This window comes from Poecilia latipinna, unplaced genomic scaffold (assembly GCF_001443285.1).
Source record: "Poecilia latipinna isolate Pla-1442-1.1 unplaced genomic scaffold, P_latipinna-1.0 Scaffold1290, whole genome shotgun sequence".
Taxonomy (NCBI): domain Eukaryota; kingdom Metazoa; phylum Chordata; class Actinopteri; order Cyprinodontiformes; family Poeciliidae; genus Poecilia; species Poecilia latipinna.
In genome coordinates this window covers 128,329-149,812 of record NW_015113906.1, presented here as the reverse complement: position 1 = coordinate 149,812, position 21,484 = coordinate 128,329, and the positions used below count along the sequence as shown (strand labels likewise).

The following is a 21,484-nucleotide window of genomic DNA, read 5'->3' as shown; positions in this document are numbered from 1 at the left end:
TACAGGCCGACCTCTGACCTCCTGTTCATCAGCAAAGTTATTGAAAAAGCCGTGTTTAAACAATTAAATAGCTTCCTAACGATAACCAACCTCTTTGACTCCTTCCGGTCTCACCACAGCACGGAGACTGGCCTAGTCAAAGTGTTCAATGACACCCATATAAATGCAGACTGTGGGAGAACCACAGTGCTGGTTCTGTTGGACCTCAGTGCACCATGACGTTTTACTGAATCGACTGGAGAGTTTGGTCGGACTCTCCGGTCCAGTGCTCAACTGGGTTGACTCTTACATAAAGAACGGGGATTTCTTTGTTTCAATTGGAAACCTCTCATCAAAGAGGTCAGAGGTCACATGACCTCTGACTGGAATTCCTGTTTTCTTAAGAGACCAGTCCTCTCCTTGGCCTCTCTGTAGGCAGAGGGGCTTTTTACTTACAATTTCTGATATGACCTAGAAAGAAGAAGAAACAGACAAATAGATCCCACAAGCTTCCAGCGCAAAGGGAGTGAAGACTTTAGCATCTGGTTGCTGCGGGAGCTTGAGGATGGAGGGGAGGGATCAGGTGTCTTTGTGATTAATTAGACAAAGAAGCGGGGAGATTTGTTTTCATACTGTTTGAACTTTGAACTTCTGTCTGGTCAAAGGAAGGGTTTGATTCCTGCTTTGATGAGGAGTTGGTCATCATGCAGTGGAAATGTGTTCAGGGGAGTGTGATCAAAGAAATCTTTTACTGGGCAACAACCTTTTGTTTGTTTTTACAGTATTGAATGCTAAACGAAACTTGCGAGCTGTAATTAACGCAAATGCATTGGCTAGTACTTTGCAACATTTACAAATCGACATGTTTAAGTAGAAAAAAGGGAGACGTTATGAGCCTGTAGTTGTTAAAGTCAGACCATTTATTGAACAGAGCTGACACAGTTGGCAAATTCTTCTCCTGGATCAAACACACACAACCCTCACACATTTCACAACCCCTCACTCTCGAGCTCTCTCTCTCACTCACACACACCTGCACACAAACGCACGCTTTTACAAAATAAAACCTACTCGAAATGACATTTAGTGAAAAACAGAAGCAACTATTGGCCAAAACAGACGAATGGAGCTCAAACCCATAACAACATGTAAGGACATCAGATCTTCCAGTGTCACGGGGAGGATTTTCAACAGCAGAAAACACACATTTTGGGGACATTTTAGCTGTACACCACAAAACAAAACACATTTTGTCATATTATAGACAGACGGTGGCCAACCCATTGCTTCTGGAACAAGCGTAACACTTACGGAGAATAAAAAATATTCACTCAACTGAAAACAAAGTCTGAAAGTTGAAGGAGTCATGAATGTTCAGAGAGAATTAAAGAATGAGGATGCTCTCCTACACAGAACTGTTTTATTTTCAGCACAAATGAAGTACGAAAAATAAAAAAGGAGGTAACAAAGTCATTTAGCCCTCAAGTAAAACTTTTCAACATGCTTTTGTTCTTAATCTTCCATATAGCCAAATGCTCTTGTTCTTCATTCTCATTTTGGTGATTATTCTTGTTGGACATCATCATTTCAGTCCTCAAGTAAAAAAGAATTAAAAAAAAAATCTAAATCTCTGAAGACAGAGTTTCTACCCAATGCACTTTTAATCCACTCTACCCCACAACCCCCAAACGTTAAAGTTCCCGTCACCTCCCGACCTCCAGACCCTTCCCCCAACGCCCGGATCTACTCTCCATTCAGTCCCATCATAGCTCATCATGGGCCGCTTCATCTGCCTTGAGCTTGAACTCTTCTTCCGTTATCTTTCCATCTCCGTTGCGGTCTTGGTTGGAGAACATGTTGTCTATAATGCGATAAGGATCGAAGCCAGGGGCCAGGCGGCCTTTGCCGTCGTTCACCTGCTGCATGATGTAGTCGGTGAACTGCAGAGACGAGGAGGGACGTGTTAAAAAAAAAAACAGATGGCAAAGAAGAAGTTAAACCTAAAACCTATAAAGGTATACGTTTACGGTACCTCAGAGGGCTCCACTTCTCCATTTTTGTCCTTGTCCATCTCAGCAAAGAGGCCTGGAGGAACTTCGTCATTCCAGATAAACATGTAGCCCTCAGGAAGTCCGTCCTCTATCTCAACCAACTCCACTTCAAACAGCATCACTGCACTCCCTGGAACCTGGTCAGCTGCAAAACACAACATTATCAGAATCCAACCCGACACACACACAATCCAATTTAAACGGAAAACTCAACCTGAATGGGGCTGCAGTCTAATCATGTAATTGACTAAATGAAATATAAAAATCCATCAACAACAATATTTTTAGTTGACACAAGTTTTCATAATCTTTTCCCCTTTCATCTTCAGAAAAATACAGCTGCTTTCCTCCATATTAATGCAGCTTCAGTCACTGGGTGGCTCTTTTTGCACTACCATTTCAAAGCAAACATGCCGGTCAGAGCATCTGATTACGACCAAACAAAATTACTTCTAAACGGTTGTCAAAGTATTTAAAGTCAGAATTGTTCTACATTGTGGAAGCGCATTAAGATGGGCGACAATAGGAAGTTTGACCATTAAAATTTATATTTTCTATTCTGAGCTACAGCTTCACAGCACCAATTAGACGCCGATGAATCAGGAGAATAAATACTGAAAATTCACTCTGAGCTTAGACAAGTTATCTACCATGTTTGCCCCTTTTCTTCCACCTTTGTCTAATTTGCTGCCTTCCTCTGCTTGCATGCATTAATGTGTAAACTTTAATCTAGTTTATTTATGTAGATAACAGGAATCTGAAAACAAAACACATTCAAACAAGACAAATTTCTAAATAATATGTACTCTTAAATACTAGTCATTTTAAAATTACTTTCACCTAAAAGGGCAACAGAAAGATTTATTTTTCTTTTAGAGTTGTACTCTGACTAAAGTGAGGCCTGCTTTTCTTTGTTCCGCTTTTTGCTTTAATATTTGATATTCTGAATGCTCTGGGTTTTAAAGTTAAAAGACAAACAATTAAGACAGGTTATCTTTCTCTTACGAACATTTAATAACAGATTAATAAAAAAAATTTGTCACCAGAATAAAAAGATGTTGAGAGAGCTGCTGCACAGAAGCTCACATTTCCAAAGTTGTCGGTTTATCGTATCAAACCGACTGGTGCAGGAATATTTTGGTGATTTTTCACAACACTTACTGACTCCCCTCTCTCCATAGGCGAGGTGAGGGGGGATGAGAAGACGTCGTTTCTCTCCCACACACATGTCCATCAGCCCATCCTCCATGCCCGGGACCACCTGGTTTGCCCCCAGGACAATGTTGTATGTCTTTCCATAACTGTGCCTGAAACAGAGCAGATAAAAAAACAAAAAAAAAAAACAATTGTAAAGGACGATAATGGGCATATGTGGGAACTCACTGCATTTTCTAATCCTCTAAATTATCTGTCTATAATATAACTACATGTGTGTTAGTTTTTTTCAGTGATTTGTGTGATTTTGCTTCTTTCTTTTATCGCAGCCCTCTTTCCATAATGACGATTAATACTAAACTTAAACTTTTGATGTGCCTCTTAAAAAGAGAGATGGTGTTTTGTTCCGTTTTAGCTTCTCTTCATTGGCTGCATGAACAGAATTTAACATTCTCTGTCTCTTATTAAAAGCCCGTAATATCCAAGCTCCATCATACGTCAGAAATCTGCTTGTTTCTTATGTTCCCAACAGAGCACTTTACTCTCAGATTGCAGGTTTACTGCTGGTTCCTACAGTTTCTAAAAGTAGATTGGGACGCAGATTTTTTTAGGTTCCAGGTTCCTCGCTTGTGGCTCCCATTTGTAGACACCCTGTCCGCTTTCAAGGCTGGGCTTAAAACCTTTCTTTTAACACTACTACGTTTTAATAAAGTTTAGAGTTACACTGGCCTCCTAGGTTATCCTGAGCTCCAGTATCCACAGGTTTAGGCTAATAGAGGACACTTTTTCCTTGCATTCTCCTTCTACTACTTTCCAATTTTCTGCTACTTCAACTTTTTGTTTTCACTCAGTTTTTTGCTTTTTCTTTTTTCTCTCCACAGAAGCTTCATCTGGTCTGGCATTCGAGGATGACATCAGCTGAAATAATGCCGTCATCCACTAATCTTTCTCCTTCTGCTGCTTTTACCTTCAAGAACATCAACAATAATCATCAACCTACATCAGTTCATCAGTTTCTTCTTGCACATTCTGCTCTGTTGCAAAACAAACAGCTGAAACAATCGCCAAAGCAGCAATCTGAGAACGAGTTGGTTTGCTAAAGGCATTCGGCGTTGACTGAAGTAACTACTGCTGTCAAGGTCGCCCAACTGTTTTCCGTCTGGGAAGCAGAGCAAAAAGTCTCTGCAGAAGGTCTAAAGCCAATGAAAGGTCTAAAAGTTCATGTTTTTTTTTGTTTGTTTGGTTTTTTTTTTGGGGGGGGGGGTTTGCTCTAAAGAATTTGATTGATTCTGCGGTTGTGTTTTTGTCAGAATAAAAAAGCGGAGAGGTTAACCTATTCATTTGACTCGTTCAGTTGTATAGATAAACCATTTACTACCAGCCGACTGATATATTTAATAAGATATTATCACTTATGTGAACATTTCATGGTATTTTAATGTTTAATGTTTAATCCAGGTTGGAAGCAGTAGTTCCTTCCCTCTTTTCCGTATCAACGATCTGGGGTCACTTACAGCATTTACCTAACTTCACAGAGTAGAGGATTTCCTCAGACATGTTTAGAAAAGTGAGCACAGATTATTTCTAAATAAAGCACATCATAGCTTTACCGACCGACTTAAACACCGTGCATAAAGTACTTCGGTTTGTCGTGAAACCTGGTTGGGACCGATTGAGATCTTACCAGGACACAACGAAAACGGGTTACAGAAGCCTGGAGGCAACAAGTAATCTTTGGTTTAAATGTACTATTAATTAATATAATGAGTTATGAGATTTTGATGGAAAAGTCAAAGTAGAAAGGTTAAATGGAACCGTGTCGCAACAAGAGGCTAAAGGGGAAAAGAAGAACTGTGAGCATGAAGAAGGCAGGAAGTGTTGGAAAATGCAGATGGTTGAGTCCTGATAAGAACTTTAGCTAGAGTATTTCAGAGAAAGAGGAAGTTCAAAATAAAGACTGACAGTTAACCGAAGGCAGCCGACACCTGGAGATGGAAAAATTGTGCAATGAGGGTTGAGTAAACCATTGAGGCGTACACAACCAAGATGCAGAAAGTATAAAAGTACATGAGAAGGAAAACCAGGGCTCTTTGTTCCGCAGTGTACGAGTCAAGACCACACGAAGATGACATTAACCAAAAAATCATTACTGATACAAATTTGTTATAAAAGTATTACTGATTGCACTTTAAAAATTAGGTAACTTTATGTTATTAAAGGTAAAGTTTAAACAGTAATGATTTCCTGGTTAATGTCAAGTTGTCATAACAAAGACATTTTGAATAATGTCAACTTTGTATTAAAAGTGTCGCAATTTACCGAATGACGCTTTATGACAACAGTCATAAATATTCATGAAGGCTTATTCATGTTCATGACAGGTGTTATGCCATGTTAATGAAAGTGTCATGACAGGCTTATTCAACCCCCTTCAAATAAAGTGTTACCGAGTCTAGATGCATCTTTCTTGCTCCCAGCTTAAACAGAATGTCCTCTATATTCTCAGTTGTAGTAATACTCAGGAGTTAGAGGCTTTTCGGACCCGTTAGGCGGAGAGCTGAACAATAGTCAGTCTGCCGGAGTCCGAGTGGAGGTATGGGCGTGGCTGATTATTGGGTAATAACAGGTTGTAAATTTAGGTTTCCTTGAAAGTTTTCAGAAAAGACTCAACAGGTTTACATACGTGGAGTCGATGGGCGTCCCATCCAGCAGGGTGCCGTTGTAGTGGTATTTGATGAAGTCGCCCTTCTTTGTGTGCTTATCGCATTCCTCCGGCTTGTAGGTGACCGTCACCTCGGTGTTATCTGATGGGTTGTGAAAGTCGATCATGTGAACGTCAAATACGAGCACCGCTGAACCGGGGATCTTGGAGCCTGAGGGGAAAAGTGGCAAATATTACACGAAGCGAATACGAAGCGTAAAAAAAGAAGAATGTTTTCAAACACTCGCCTGTGCCCTCCTCTCCATAGCCGAGGTGTGGTGGAATGGTGATGGTTCGTCTCTCGCCGATGCAAACGCCAATGAGACCCTCGTCCATGCCGGCGATGACGAACCCTCGACCCACATACGTGTCGTAGGTGCGATTACGAGAATAACTGGTAAACAGAGAAAGGCGCCGTTGTGAGCACAAATAAAAACAAGAAGTTCTCATCATAGTCAAGAAAGGTGGAAATTATCTTGCCTTAATAAAAAAAAAAAAGAAGAATCAGGTTTGCCTCATTTCCGACGTATAGCTTCTGCTTTTTGCTTGTTTTTGTTTTTAACTCCACTCTCCATTTTTTTTCTAGAACATGTCAAAGAATCTCTTTAACTACTTTTTTTTTTTACTTAATTTTTATTTTGTTTTATAAAGTAAGAAACAGATGAGGAGTGGAACTCATCCAAGACAAAACAGGTGATGGGTATTTTCCTCGAACCTTCATTGAAAGAACCACAGACAACGTATATGAATTTTATGACCAAGCTTTTGCAAAAGGAGAAGTCTCAGCAAACTGCTCCTCCGAGCCGTTCACTGAGCGTTCTGAAGACCCTCGGTTACAGCTTGTCTTTTATTATCAAGTAAAAATAGGGAGGAAAGGTAAGGAAGACAGCAGAGACAAAAAATATTACTGCACACAGACAGTTCCTAAAATAGGGAGTATTCCAGTTGACAAGGAGGCACCTGTGGAAAGTAATTTAAGGTCTGGGAAACACACAGATAACTGTTTCACATGAAGACGAACAGGCAGATGTGACACACATAAGGAAGAGAACACTTTAAACTGAAAATCACAATAATACTGAATGTTGATTAACTATTGATTAACATTAGATTGAATATGAACTAAAGTAATAACAAAATGATAATACCAAAAAATCTCTAACAACAGCCATTGTAATTTTCAGCAATACCAGCAGAGTCATAAAAGGGAAATATTACTATGTCCAAGACACAGGCTCTGGTGTGTAGCAGAGCCGTTTCTGATTCTCGCAGGGTTACCGTCACGGGCCTCCTTTAGTGGAAGTGAAAAGGTCACCGTCTCCATGTACTTAATTAAGTGAATGACATGTAGGAGAAGCTTCAAAGTAGGAGGATTTGGCTTGAAGTAGGTATTCTTTTTTTGCTCTTGTGTTTTTCTTCTGAAACCAGGAGCAGTTTGAAAAAGCAACCAATAAGTGGTTGCTTATTCTGGCCAGAAGGAAACAGATGCGGCGAGTTGAGGAAATCCTCTTGTTTTTTGTGTGATAATTTAACCTTTGTATTTTAGCCACGCTTTCCACAAGTGAGAAAGTGATAAATAACTCTTTACCCATGAAGAACAAAACAGGAGTTGCTGCTTCTGCAGAGGAGTGTCTGAGTAGACAGATTACAGACCGTTTCCTTTGTTACACACACCTCTTTCTGCAACATGCTCCAACTACAGGGTTGTGGGCGACCAGCAGTGGTTGCACTCCAAACACAGATTGCTTTGAAGAAGCATATAAGCAATAAGTATTCAGTTTGGGCAGGTGGAGAATAAACGTAGCCAAGCAAAAAGCAATGCAGAGATGATGAAGTGTAATAATACATTTTCTGTTTCACTGGTCAGAAGCTAAAACACAGAAGACTCTCAGGAGAAAAGTTGTTAGAATCTGTAAAATATTTGAGATTGTTTGGAGCTTCACCTCGGTTCAGGACAACAACCCCAAATGTACAGACAGACAAACAATCTCAAGTAGATAAAGGTAAGTCGTATATTTTAATAAAATTCCATCATAAATACAACTAAGAACTTGTGGCAAATCTTGAAAGCTGATGTTTACAGCTGATTTCCATCCGGTCTGACTCGGGCTCAGCTTTTTTTGCAGAGAAAAACTTTCAGTCTCTGGATGTGTAAAGATGGGAGAAACAGACCCCCAAAAAACTTGCAGTTAAAGTTTTCAGAAAGTTTCCACCAAACTTTCCGGTAGAAATTACATGTCACACGTTTAAGAAAGTAATTTGTAGGGGGGAAGGAGGGGTGGACATGCATAGCTTTTCAACAACTTCATGCACTTCTTTGTGATAATTTATATTAAAGTTTGTGGTCATAACACGAGAAAATGTAGTAAATTTAAAGGGGTTTAAATACTTTCTTAAAGCAAGGCATTTCCTGCATTGACTCACAGAACTGTGCAATGACTGAGGTCAAAGGGGAAAAAAAAGAAAAAAGAAAAAAAGATGAGAACCAAAGTCAGGGCAGGGACAAAGATGTGCAAAAAGACAATAAAAGTCTTAAATCTTTAGCTTAAAACATAAAATCAGTTTGATCTCATCTATGAGTTTAGACAGCACTTTTTATATAAATTAAGCCATACAGGATGAGCAAAAATAAATGAAGGCATTCAGTGTTATGTAATTAAATTAACTTTTAAGTTTCGTTTCATCCCAAACTTCAAGCATTTCCAAAGCATAGAGCAATGCTGCCATCCTGAGGCCTTTAGAGGAACATCACATGTTAGACTGTTGGGACAGCAAACTAATCCTGTGGCAGAAGACGGGGAAAAATACAAACCTGGAATCAAAAAACGTCCCATCCAGGAGGCTGCCGTTGTAGTGGTAGCGCACAAAGTCCCCCACCACCGTCTTCCTCACGCAGGACTCGGGAACGATTTGATTAGTGACCGCGACTCCGTCTCTGGGGTTATGAAGGTCCAAGAGGACGACGTCAAACACCAGAGACGCCTGTCCCGGGATGTCGCTACCTGAGGGTGAAAATGACAACAACAACAAATAAAACACACAAGTATTGTTAATGATTCTGCTGAACTTTCCAGAATGGGGAAATACTTGTGTTCATTTTAAATTTGTCAAAAATAAAACAAAAAAAACAAAAAAAAACTCACCACCGGTTGTTTTTATGCTATAAAAATACAAATAAACAAGCAAACACATAACACAACAACTTTTGCTAATTATATGAATGTGTTTTTATCATTTGTTATTAATTTGTTTATTTACTTATTGTGTCTATGTGTGAGAATTTGTTCTGTTGGGATAAGTTGGCTAGATGTGAAAAATGTGGCATTAAGCATTTAATGTGCAAGGAAGGCCTGAAGGTGGCAGCATTGCTCTGTGCTTAGGAAATGTTTGAAGTAATTACAGACGTAAATCTGCAATTAATTAAGAAATACGAGTTATTCATGCAACATTTTAAGTGGTCTGCAAATGTGTCTTTGAATGATGTTAACAATAATCCATATTAGTTTGTCTTTGAGGCTTTCGAGTCATAAAGAAACTTGCAAACGGGGAGAAAAAAGGCTAAAAGTCGAGAACACTGACCGTCTCCGTTCTCGCCGTAGCCGAGTGACGGCGGCATCGTGATGATGCGCCGCTCGCCAACGCACATTCCCAGAAGTCCCTGGTCCATGCCGGCGATGAGCCACCCGATCCCAACGTACGTGTCATAGGTACGCATGCGAGTGTGACTGCGACAAAAAAAGAGAGGAACGTGAAGTTGCATCGTCATATTTATGCATTTTATGCAATTTAAAAATAATCAAAAACCAGCAGAGCACGGAGGCCACACCTGGAGTCAAAGAGCGTCCCGTCCAGCAGGGTGCCGTTGTAGTGGTAGCGCACAAAGTCAGACACCTCCACCTTTCTGGAGCAGGCAGGAGGAGTGTGGTAGGTGTTGATCTGGACACCATCATCGGGGTTCCACACGTCCAGCAGCAGAACATCAAAATGGAGGATGGCGTCCGGAGGGATGATGTCACCTGAAGAGGAGATCAGATCCGGTGATTGGTGTTCAACACAAAGACGGCGCTGGACCAGTTTCACACAATCTGATGACGAGGCGTTTGCTTGTCTTTCGCTGCCTGCTTTCTTTTCTAATTTAACTTAGTTCATGCAGCAAGCAGCAACATAGCATATATTTATGTTTGTAGCTAAATCTAGAGGAACTCTATGACAAACAGCTATGAGTTGTTTTTTTTAAGCATGATGCTCCAAGTTTTATTTGTTTCTTTTTAAAGGGGCGATATGTATTTTCCAGACACATATTGCCATTCTATGGCACAATCAGGCAACTGTGTTATCTTCAGTTGTTGCATTTATATCCAAAATAGCTTAAAAAAAAGTCTGTGCCAATTGGTCCTCCATTATGCCGTTTTCAGACGTTCTTAGGATTGTTGGACTGAGAAGTGGTTTGTATAGCTAGCTCAGTCATTCTATCAAATGTTTGCCAAATGCTGCTGCCGCTAGTTTGGAGGAGCCGAGATTAAAGGATTTCTAACATGCATAGAAGAATCAAAGCAACACTCCACTAGTCCTTGAAACGCGCATCCAATGTTCAATTTTCAACACCAACATTTGTCTTTTCTCTCTGTCCATTTCTTGTCTGAATATTGACAACTAATGCCACTCCAGCACTTTTCCTATAAATAAGAAAAAACTAATGAAAAAGTCTCCGATTGCGTAAAATAAATCAAAGTCACTTCAAGAATGTTGGCCCTCATTCCTCTGTGTGCAGGATCAACAAAAGGCTTCAACCTCGAGAAGTGCTAAAACTTTAATCTGCCACCTGAGGACAGAATCCAGCATGATTTCCTCAGCCACTCAGGAGAACAACGAACAATAACAATTTGCGAGGCACAGGTGGGGAGACGAAACATGGCTGGTAATTTGTTTGGAAAACCTGAGAGGGTTGTTTTTCTAAATGAATTACAGAGCCGATGCTTTGTGTCTCCTCTGCGGTTAAAGAATTGTGTCTGACGTCACGCCCGTTAAACCTTTGCTGGTGAGTTTGCAGTCTGTGTCGCCTCTTAAAAGTCTCTCATTTCTGATCTCTCTCTCTCTCTCTCTGTTTCTTCCTCCCCTTTGTCTCCCAGTAGCAGACTGGGGAAGACACGGCCCCAGGTCTAACAAGCCCACACATGATCCCCCCGTATCTTCCTCTCTTATTATCCAAGCGCCTGATGCCAACACATGCATCAAATGACAAAGCGGGCTCCACATGTAAGCATTGCTTTATTATTGTAATTGCAAGCAAGAAAGGCCACAAAGACACAGTGTGAACAGTAGAGGTCGTCTACAACTCTGGCACAAAGCAGCTTTCTGGTCTGCGACGACTCTGTGACGTCACACTGTGTGGACGTTCAGGAAATGTCAACTTCCTGTTTGCTCCAAGATCATCCAAATCAACAGTATCGGCTTCAGATTTGCGTGATCCAGCTCGGATGAGTTGGACCAACGCTGTGTATTTTATCATTTCCGGTGGAGAACAAAAAGCAGTGTTCAAATGACGATTTCAATTGTTAAGGGAGAAATGCGGTCAAAGCCAATCTGGCTCTAAAGCAATGAAAGTAATCGTTCATTTATTATTACAAAGTCTGGAAATCTGAGGTGAGATTCAGTGACTACACACCGACCTGATTGATGTAAAATCAACAACCTGCCTCACAAAATAAAGAAGGCTAAATTATTTCGATAAAGTATTACTGATATCTATCAGTCTCCAAAGGGTTATGCAGTTATTTCAGAGGATTCCGGCAAACCGCAGTGAGACCATTCAGATTTAGGAGTTGTCTATTCAGTAGGGACTTAACTTCAACTGAGGGATGACTTTAAATAGGCCATTTATGAACAATAGCCCTGTGCTCATAAGGTTTAAATGAGAATTACTTTCTCACAAAGGTCCACTATAGTTTGGATAGCTTGGTTATTCAAATAAAATGCTTTTTTTCCCCCCCTCTTCAAATAAGCTATCTTTGCCTGATATAAAAATTGGGTTTCATACGTGAAATGAGAAGAAATCTGTGAAGCTGCTCATACCGTATCCTTGTTTTCCGTAGGCGAGGTGAGGAGGGATCTTGACCAGGCTCCTCTCGTTGACACACATTCCCACCAGGGCTTTGTCCATGCCGTCAATCAGCTGCTTTTTGCCAACAAACACGTTGTAGGTGCTGCCGCGATCGTAGCTGAAACAAAAACACACCCAGGTTAGAAAGACTACAATGAATTTCATGTTTAAAACTCAAATTAGGAGTTAAAGCCTTTTGAAACGAGTAAAAACCTAAATTCAAAAAAAAAAGAAAGCCATTAATGCATATCATATTCATATTTTAGCATCTTAGCCGTTTGCTGTGTCTAATGATAACAAACAGAGGAAAGTAAAAACTTTAAATTGAGGATTGAGGAGAATATTACTAAAAAAAACTCAATATATGTGAATCTGCAGAAGAATTATAGTCTGGAAACCTGTACTAGAAATTTCTCCTGATATGAGTTTTTCTGGTCTCTGGTTCTGGTTTCCTGCTTGTAATTAGTTAGGTGTCTTCATCATGGAGGAGATTTGACTTTAGTCACAAAAGTCAAATGTACTTTTGTGAATAAGTCATGTTATACAGCCACAAGCTTCAACATGTATCATTTGATTTTTTTTTTTTTCATGGTAAACCAACACAAAGTAGGGCGTAATTATGGAGTGGAAGGAAAACGAGACACAGTTTCAACTTTATAAGAAAATAAAGCCAACTTCTGGATTTTGACTGGACCGTGCTAACATGTCGATATGTTTTGATGAACATGTTTCAATCTTGGGTCTAGGCTGCATGTTTATGGTCTGAAGCCCCGCCCCCATTCTCAAGTCTTTTGCAGTTTCTGCCAGGTTTTCTTGTAGGGTTGATCCTCTATATGTCCACCACTTCTTCCCTGACCCGGATCAGTCCTGGAACCACCATGTATAGAGACGATCTCCTTATGCCAGGGGTGCCCAAAGTCGGTCCTCGAGGGCCGGCATTCTGCGTGTTATAGTTCTCTCCCTGGTGGTAGTAACAAGCTTTTCAGCATGTCAATGTTCTTCCTAGGTCCTCTAACGAGCCATCATTTGATCCAGGTGTGTTAAACCAGGGAGAGAACTAAAACATGAAGGATGCTGGCCCTCGAGGACCGACTTTGGACACCCTTGCTATATGCTGTAAGTTCACTGACAAACATAGGCTTTTGCAAGTTGGTCCAAAAGTTCAATTATGGTCTCATTTGCCCAGAGGACCTACTTTGACATAGTTGTTGAATTTTTTTGTTTTACAAAAACGAAACCATTCTTTCCGATTCTTCTTCAACAGTCCAGATTTCTGGAGTGCACAAGTGTCATGGATCTCTACAGTTTCCTCTTGCTGCTTGGTGGATAGCGATATATATATATTTTTTAAATGTTTGCACTTTTAGCATTTCCTTTTCAGTTTTATTTGAACAACTGAATAGAAACAGATTTCCAGTGCTTGGGATATTTATCTTCAAGATCCCAATTGTTCACTAATGTTTTCTAGCAAACATCTGAAGCCTTCACAGAACAGTTGGATTTACAATGGCAGACTTTTTTTTTTTTTAGAGGTGTCAGAGTAAAGGAGGTTGAAAAAAATCACTCCACGTTTCTCATATAATTTGTCGGTCCAGAATAGTGAGGAAAAATGTACAATTTCTCCTTCCACTTCCCAATTATGGAGAACTTTGTGTTGGTCCATCGTGCACTCCCAATGGAGTACACTGAAGTTTAATATGACCAAATGTGGAAAAGTTTGCAGTGGCTATGCGATTAAAATCATCTGTATCCTGGTGTAAAGACATAACTCCTATCTGATTAGGTGGCTTTGCACTAGAACTTTTCAAAACGCTTTGGAGCCTCTGGACTTCTCATTCAAGCCCCACTCTGCCTGCGTGGCTCACCGGGGCGAACCAAATCGCGCACTTTTTACGCATCACGCACGGTGTTTGCACTGTGTCGCTCATCTGCGCTGCACACGGCTTGAATGAGACTCTCGGCAATCAAGTAAAACCCACCTGGAGTCGAACTTCTTCCCGTCAGGAAACGTGCCAATGTAGTGGTACCGGACGAAATCCCCAACTTTGACTGCGCGGACGCATTGCTCTGGCTCGAAGGTTTTTTCTACGAGGATGTCGTCTAACGGGACCGGAGGCGCGTTGCAGGCGGCGAACGTCACTAGGAGCGACAGAGACAACATTCCCAGCGCACACTTGATCATTTTCCCCCCTCCACTAAACTTTCCTAAGATTGCAAATAAGTGTGGTGAAGCCCTGTAATCTGTGCACGGCGGCTGCTACCTGCTCCCCATGTACTTTGGCTTCCTCTACTCTGACTTGGGAAGAAGTCCTGCCCCTGATCCCAGCGTAGGAAAGAGTCAATTTGTTGAGCACACGCAACACTTCCGGTTATGATTAGGACAGCTCGTCCTCAACTGAACAGTAAAATTCAAAGTGTAACGCATTACACGCAAATACGTTCAAGTCGAACACGTGATCGCGTGTGTGCGTAATCTTCACACGCGTGTACAATCAGTTTTCAGCTCGGTGACTCCGCTCTTAATTTGAAAGCGGATGGATCATTTCCTGCGAGTTTTCAACTCTTTTGGGCAACCTTGACCCTGTCGGTACCGAGTGGGATAGTTTGGGGCTCCACGTATTGCTCCTGCGCAGTGAAGCCGTACAGACACGTCAACGTGGTACCGTAGGGTTCTACACACACACACACGCGCACACAGACACAGACACACACAGAGGCACATCCTCTGCCTCACATAGCCGAAAAGTTTGTGGCCGTGGCTCTTAATTATGCTGAGGTTGAGACAATGAGCAGGTCGTGTTGAATTTTTTTACTTTGAATGCTGCCTTTTAGGGGATTCTCGGTCCTATTTTTTTTGGGTGGGGTGGAGGGGTTGCTTATGCAGAGCAAACCAGGAATGTTCCAACGTGGCAGCGGGAGTGGGAGGGACACTCTCACCAGGGGTTCAATTAAAAGTAAGAGGGAGAAGACAGGTTAAAAAGTAAAAAAAAAAAAAAAAAAAAAAAAAAAAAAAAAAAACTTTTTCCTTAAAAATATGTCGCTGACTTTGCCCTTCAGTTTTTAAAAGAATAATAAATTGTCATTAGCTTCCCTTTTAAAGAGAACGTCACAGTAAAAAAAAAAAAAAATAGGTTCAGTTTATCATGTTTTAACTTGAAGTTTTACGAGAACACAAATCGGCGGTGATTTTAACTGTGATTTCATGGGAGGAGCCGCTCGGGGTATGGCAAGCCGTTAGTGGAAATATTCCATATCCTTGATTACTCCTGTCTAGAGTGTGCAGTTTGGGGTGGAGAGTAAAATGTGGGCGGAGTTTAACAGATGACTCAAATGGTTGACTCCGCCCACGATTCAGATTCTTGTGGTCTTCCAGCTTAAAGAAGTTGCATGTCACATTAAAAACTTGGCCTTGTTGTATTAATTTAACTAACACAAGCATTGATCATTCATATTCCCAAGAAACCCAAATGAAGTTTGACTTTTTTTTTTTTAAGTTTGTGATTAAAATCAAAACAAACCCCCAAGGGATTGTTGGGGGTACCAATTGTGCTACCTTGGATTTTGTTAACAAAATAATAATTTCTTTACATGATTTTTGCATGATTCCTTAATAATTTCTAAATTAATCTTACAAAAGTAATTAATCACCTGTATTTTTTATTTAGCTAATTTATAGGTTTTTTAAATAAAAAAAAAATAAACCTCCCCATCTACTAGTCTTCTACTCTATATTGCAAATATATACTAATTATAAGATGCCTGTACCCAAGGTAAACAGGGTATAGAACAGCTTGAACTTGGATATAATTATAATTGTATTAATTATATTAGTTATAAGTGATACTAAAACCCCTGATCAGACCAAAATACTAGAGCTACTGCCTGCCAATAGGTCACATTTACTGGAATCACAGAACCAAATTTTCTTACATCAGATGCTCAGGTTAAAGACAAACACTTTAAATCACTAATTGACCCTGATCGGAGAGTAGGAACTGAAACATAATATGTACGTCAGCAACTTTCTGAAGGATGTGGATTATTTACACAAACAGCTTGCCATACATGGCAGCCCCCCCTGCTGGACCCTGCTGATCCTGCCCCGCGCCCTGGGGAGGTTTCAAGCTTTGTCCGGATACGTGGAGGAAAGTAAGGCGGTCTTAGAATCAGTCCTGAATAACCTCTGCCAGCTCAAACTTTTTCCCTTTTAGTTTTTTTTTTTTTGTTTTTTTGTGTGTAGACAAAAATGGCTCCCTCCACACCTTCCCACCTCTTCTCTCTGTGTTTGCTCGCCGTTTTCGTCTCGGCGGTGAACTCTCAGTACGAAAAGTACAGCTTCAGGAGCTTCCCCAGACACGAGCTGATGCCCCTGGAGTCCGCCTACAAGTACGGGCTGGACCAGTACACGGCGGAGAAGTGGCAGGAAACGGTGGAGTACCTGGAGGTGTCGCTGCGCCTCTACCGCCTGCTGCGGGACAGCGAGGCCTTCTGCAACCTGAACTGCAGCTCCGTGCGGCTGGACGACGAGCAGAAGTTTGCGGACTTTCCGGAGCTGCGGGCGTTCGGGAACGTGATGAAGAGGGCGCAGTGCCTGAAGCGCTGCAAGCAGGGGCTGCCAGCTTTCAGACAGAGCTTACCCAGTAGAGACACCATCGATGAGTTTGATCGGAGAGAGCCCTACAAATACCTGCAGTATGCCTACTTTAAAGTAAGGCTGACTTGTGACTAGTTTACTGTTAAGCTTGCCTTTGTATTGCCTGATTTATTTGCCTAAAATCATGAAATAATATCTTTTCTTACTTAATTTTCATCTTTGTGTTACAGTCTAACAACCTGGCCAAAGCTGTGTCTGCTGCTCACACCTTTCTGCTGAAACACCCGGATGATGAGATGATGCAGAAGAACATGGCTTATTACAAGAGTCTACCTGGAGCTGAAGAACATCTAAAAGATCTGGAGACCAAATCCTATGAGGTGCATGCAACAATTCTGACATTGTTGGTCTGATTTTTTATTTTTATTTTAGCATTTGGTGTATGTTTGGCATAATATGCTCACCAAATGTCGCTCAAAAACAACAAAACTGCTTTAATGGAGTGACAAATAAGGAGGGTGAAGCAAAGTACCGGGATGTGTTGGCATAATTTATAAGGTCATTTGAAAAATAAGGAAGATGACTAATAACTAATGGTTTTCTTAGTCAGAACACAGTTGTCATAAAGACCAAAACTGACATCGTTCATAGATCAACAAGTTTAACAAAGACCTGAATGTTATATTATTATTTTTTTCAAATGTTTCAAAAACTGTTACAAGTGAGCCAGATTTTATTGCAGACTTGCATTAACAGAGAAAATCAAATCTTAATGCTAAATTTTGGAATTTAGATTATCTTTTAAGATCACATAAAAACAAATCGGCCATTGATGGTGAAGCATGGCAGTGGCTCTGTTATGCAGTGGGGCACTAGATGCAACAAAGAAATGATTAAGAGAGCATTTTCCACTGTTTGGTTAGAAAACAGGAGGTTATTCATGGTTATTAACTTAAAAAGTAAAGTATAAATGATAAAATAATACAGGTACTTTAAGTTTAGAGAAATTATCAAGGGTGTGGTATTTGTTATTAAAAGGGATTACTTATTTATGTAGATTTTTTTTTCATCCTCGCTGAATAAATAAACTGAAATGTAATTTCAATATTTAGTATTTCAGCGTGAGATTATGCTACTGCAATAAAAAATGGTTTTGTTTATGGCTTTTAACACGTCTTTACCAATAAGAGTGAAAGAGACTAAATCACAGAAACGAAAATAAATGTGCATCTATTGAACCAGAAAAATGAGTTGAACAAGTAACTGTATTTTCCGGTATTGGATGTCAGTAATTTAGACTGTAACTATGAAACAGAAAGGCTGTTTAAACGCGAAGCCGTCTGATCGCTGAAGGTGCGTCCGGCCCAAACCCACGAGCCGTATTACTGGCTCTGTGGGCTTGTAGGATGTGGTTTCCAGGCCAAACGGGCCTCCCTGGTATTATGAGCTTCAATAGCCGACTGAATACGCAGATAAGTGGAGGCTTCGTTTAATTTTACTCCTTAGGAACAACCAATGGACTCATGAAATGCTTGTACATAATGCCGCATCGCATCATGACTGCGTGTCTCCTTTTTATCCAGACTTTATTTGTGCGCGCCGTGAAGGCGTACAACGGCGATAACTTCCGGACGTCGGTGTCGGACATGGAGCTGGCACTGAGGGACTTCTTCAAGGTCTACGACGAGTGTCTGGCTGCGTCCGAGGGTCCGAGACACGTCAAAGAGTTTAAAGATTTCTACGCCTCCATAGCTGGTTGGTTCATCCTCGTCTGTCAGAGCTGGTTTTCTGAACACGTTTAAACATCACCATCTTAAAGTTTTTGTTGTTGTTGTTGTTTTTTAGACCACTACACTGAAGTCCTTGAGAGAAAGGTGATGTGTGAAAGCGACCTGACACCCGTAGTCGGAGGCTTCGTCGTCGACAAGTTCGTGGCGACGATGTATCACTACCTGCAGTTTGCCTATTATAAACGTGAGCAGACGCAGCATCCAGGGCTCACGGCATTTACGAAAACTAGTCAACTGCAGCTGCTCATTTTCATGTTTTCCTCAGTGAATGACCTGAAGAACGCGGTGCCGTGTGCAACCAGCTACGTTCTGTTTGACCCCAACGATGAGGTCATGAACAACAACGTGGCCTACTACAAGTACCACAGAAACAAGTGGGATCTGACGGAGGAGGACTTCCTCCCCAGAGCAGTGAGTAACATCCCTTTTCTTTTATTCCATATTTTATTACACAGGTACAATCTATGCTTGCAACTGAAATGTTCACAAGCAAAAAAAAAAAAAAGAAAAAAAAAGAAGAAGAAGCAAATGTGAAAGAATATCTATAATTTTTTTGTTTTTTGCATGGAACATTTTTCTCCTATTTACCTGAAAAGTTAAAATCTCAAATAAGATTTGGAAAATTATTTTCTGGTTTGAGTTTTTACGCTTTTAGAAACTTTTGTTTAAAGCAAAATTAAACATATGCCAGAAAATAAAACCCTTATGTCTGATCTGTTGCACACATGTGGATGAAAAACTCCAGATTTAAAAATAAATAGTTTGTTGACACGATATTAGTAAAGGAGGTTGTCCAAACTAATCCAACACAAACTATCTAAACAGTCTAACAGTAAAGAAACTAAAAATAAATAAATGTTACAGTTTGTATACTTTATGTAATAAATTACTTACTCTTATTCAAATATCTAACTATTTATACTAAAAGAGCTAGAAGGTAATCAATCATATAATTTCAATTGTACATTAAAAACGGAAGTAAAAAAAATTATAATCAGTTTTCCAGGAAAAGGTGAAATTACAAAAATAATATTTTAAAGTTTATTTTTATCAGTCTTTTTAAAGTTATGAATAATTCATCATTACATTGTTTGAGCTAATACAAATGGTGTTAATATGATTATATTATATTATATTATATTATATTATATTATATTATATTATACAGTGATGTTTAACAACTATATTTTATGCAGGGATAAGTTTTACTATTAATTTATGATTTATACCTATACTGATAAAGTTTAGTAGTAAATAAACTGCACATTTGCATAATGACATTTAAAAAAAATCATTTAGCTATATAGTATTTGGAGTTTCTTGTGACTTTTTGAAAAATTATAAATATGTGTTTTTAAGCAGCTGAACCTTTTTTTTTCTTTTTTCTTTTTAAGTCCTTCTCAGTGGTTTTGTGAACATATTTGTTTCTGGGTGTGTGCTGCAGGAGGCAGTGCGGTACTACAATCAAACCACCCTGCAGCTGCAGATGCTGGAGTTTGCAAAGCAACGCCTTATGAGCGACGATGAGGTGTGTGTCTGTGCTTACGTATTTCTGGGATCCCTCATTTCTGGACATTTGGGGACAAATAAAAGGAACATTAAACATTTTCTATGTATTTCTGATTAAATATGCTTAAAAAAATGTAAACATCTAGGACTGGGTTGTTGGTTTCTCTCATAGGTTCGATCAAAGTGTTATTTAGAAAAAGAAATTGGATAATTGAGTCATGTCACATGACCCCCCTGCAAGATACTGTAGGTTCACCAGGCTGCAATACCACCGACAGACATGTGGGGGCAGCATGACGCTAATCTAACTTGTGCTTTTTTTGAAGAATCTCACTATTTCATATGTTTTATGTTGTAAATCAAATTTAGTTCTAGACATAAATCTTCTTAGCAATAAAATATATGAGAGTTTCTGCTTTGAAATGAAACGTAATCTTTTAATCTGATCTGCTGTATTTGTGTTCGCAGGGAGAAGTGGTGGAGTTTATAGACGAGTTTCTGGACGAGGACCAATAGCACACATGGAGACACTCCAAAATACTCAATTAGAAATGACTAAACACTCCATTAGTCTGTATTTATTTGAATACTGCGTTTTTTTTTATTTAACATTTTGGTTTTACCTCCACCTCTAAAGCACCAGTTGCGTTTGTAATTTGTCATTTTGTGCAGCAAGTATCCAGTTTTACTGTCTTCTGAATTCATTCAATGCTGTGAATGGTGTTGTTTTTTTATGACAATAAACAAAGTTTCTGGAGTTTTTTCTTCCATCACTTCCATGTTTAGATGTTAGGTGTAAGGATGTTGATATTTTCCTTGATATATTCTTTGCTTAAAAGGAAGAAAAAGCTAAAATAGATACTCATTAAAATCTAAACGAGAAATCCAGAATATATTTAGACAAAGTCCGAAGAATTATTTTTAGTGTCCATGCTTAAAATAATTACCTTGGTAGATTAATTAATGAACTAATTCTCCGTTCCAGCCCAGAGATTCTTTTTTTTTTTTTTTTCACTTGAGCTTTAATTAAAAAGGAAAAAGTCCCGAAAAAGCTGTGGAGAGCGTAATGAAGAGCTGAGAGAGACATTCAGAGAGAACACTGAGTTGGTTATTAATGTGTGAACATTGAGTCTCTGTGCAGTTTGTCTCACAGTGGTGTTAGAAACCCACTGGGAAACATCCCCCCTGTGTCACCGCCTGTCTGCATTCTCACTCTCTTCTGTCTCTTTTATTGCCTTTCTTTCACCACTGACCGCATTTCACCCTCTAATCGTGCACCTTTTTTTATTGCACTGAACGGTTGTGATTAATTAGAAAAAGTTGACTGCAAATAATTGCACCTGCTGTGTCACGAACAGATGCAAGCGTGATTATCAGAGAGCAAGGCGTCAGGAAGCAGCGTTAACATGATTTGCAGTGTCTTAATAAAGTATTTATAACCCTTTCAAGAGCAAACAGTCGAGTAATTTATTGGGATCTTTTCTGACAGACAAATTAAATAATACGTAATAAACAAAAATCTGATTTTTAGCCCCAGTCAACTCTAACTAAAATCCTCAGACTTGATCTCACGATGAATCCAGCTTTTTGTGGATTAAATTAACC

At 39.8% G+C, this 21,484-nt stretch overlaps 2 protein-coding genes across 3 annotated transcripts; one reads left to right on the top strand and one right to left on the bottom strand.

The window, feature by feature from the left end:
• Positions 1 to 881: 881 nt before the first annotated feature.
• Positions 882 to 14,168, bottom strand: fkbp9 (FKBP prolyl isomerase 9). Its single transcript, XM_015055024.1, has 10 exons — positions 13,966 to 14,168; positions 11,959 to 12,104; positions 9,713 to 9,902; positions 9,466 to 9,611; positions 8,699 to 8,888; positions 6,135 to 6,280; positions 5,869 to 6,058; positions 3,192 to 3,337; positions 2,012 to 2,175; positions 882 to 1,919 (listed from the first exon to the last, which is right to left on the bottom strand). The coding sequence occupies exons 1-10, from the start codon at positions 14,166 to 14,168 to the stop codon at positions 1,743 to 1,745; spliced, it is 1,698 nt and encodes a 565-aa protein (XP_014910510.1). The 3' UTR covers positions 882 to 1,742.
• A 1,387-nt stretch (positions 14,169 to 15,555) lies between these two features.
• crtap (cartilage associated protein) lies at positions 15,556 to 20,636 on the top strand. Of its 2 annotated transcripts, XM_015055027.1 has the most exons (8): positions 15,556 to 16,135; positions 16,227 to 16,694; positions 16,811 to 16,960; positions 18,164 to 18,335; positions 18,426 to 18,554; positions 18,636 to 18,781; positions 19,815 to 19,898; positions 20,348 to 20,636. In XM_015055027.1, exons 2-8 carry the CDS (start codon positions 16,233 to 16,235, stop codon positions 20,393 to 20,395), a joined length of 1,191 nt encoding a protein of 396 aa, XP_014910513.1. In that variant the 5' UTR covers positions 15,556 to 16,135; positions 16,227 to 16,232; the 3' UTR covers positions 20,396 to 20,636. The 2 variants fall into 2 exon arrangements, with proteins under 2 accessions (XP_014910513.1, XP_014910511.1); XM_015055025.1 differs by lacking the exon at positions 15,556 to 16,135 and having other exon boundaries at positions 16,142 to 16,694.
• The last annotated feature ends 848 nt before the right edge of the window (positions 20,637 to 21,484 follow it).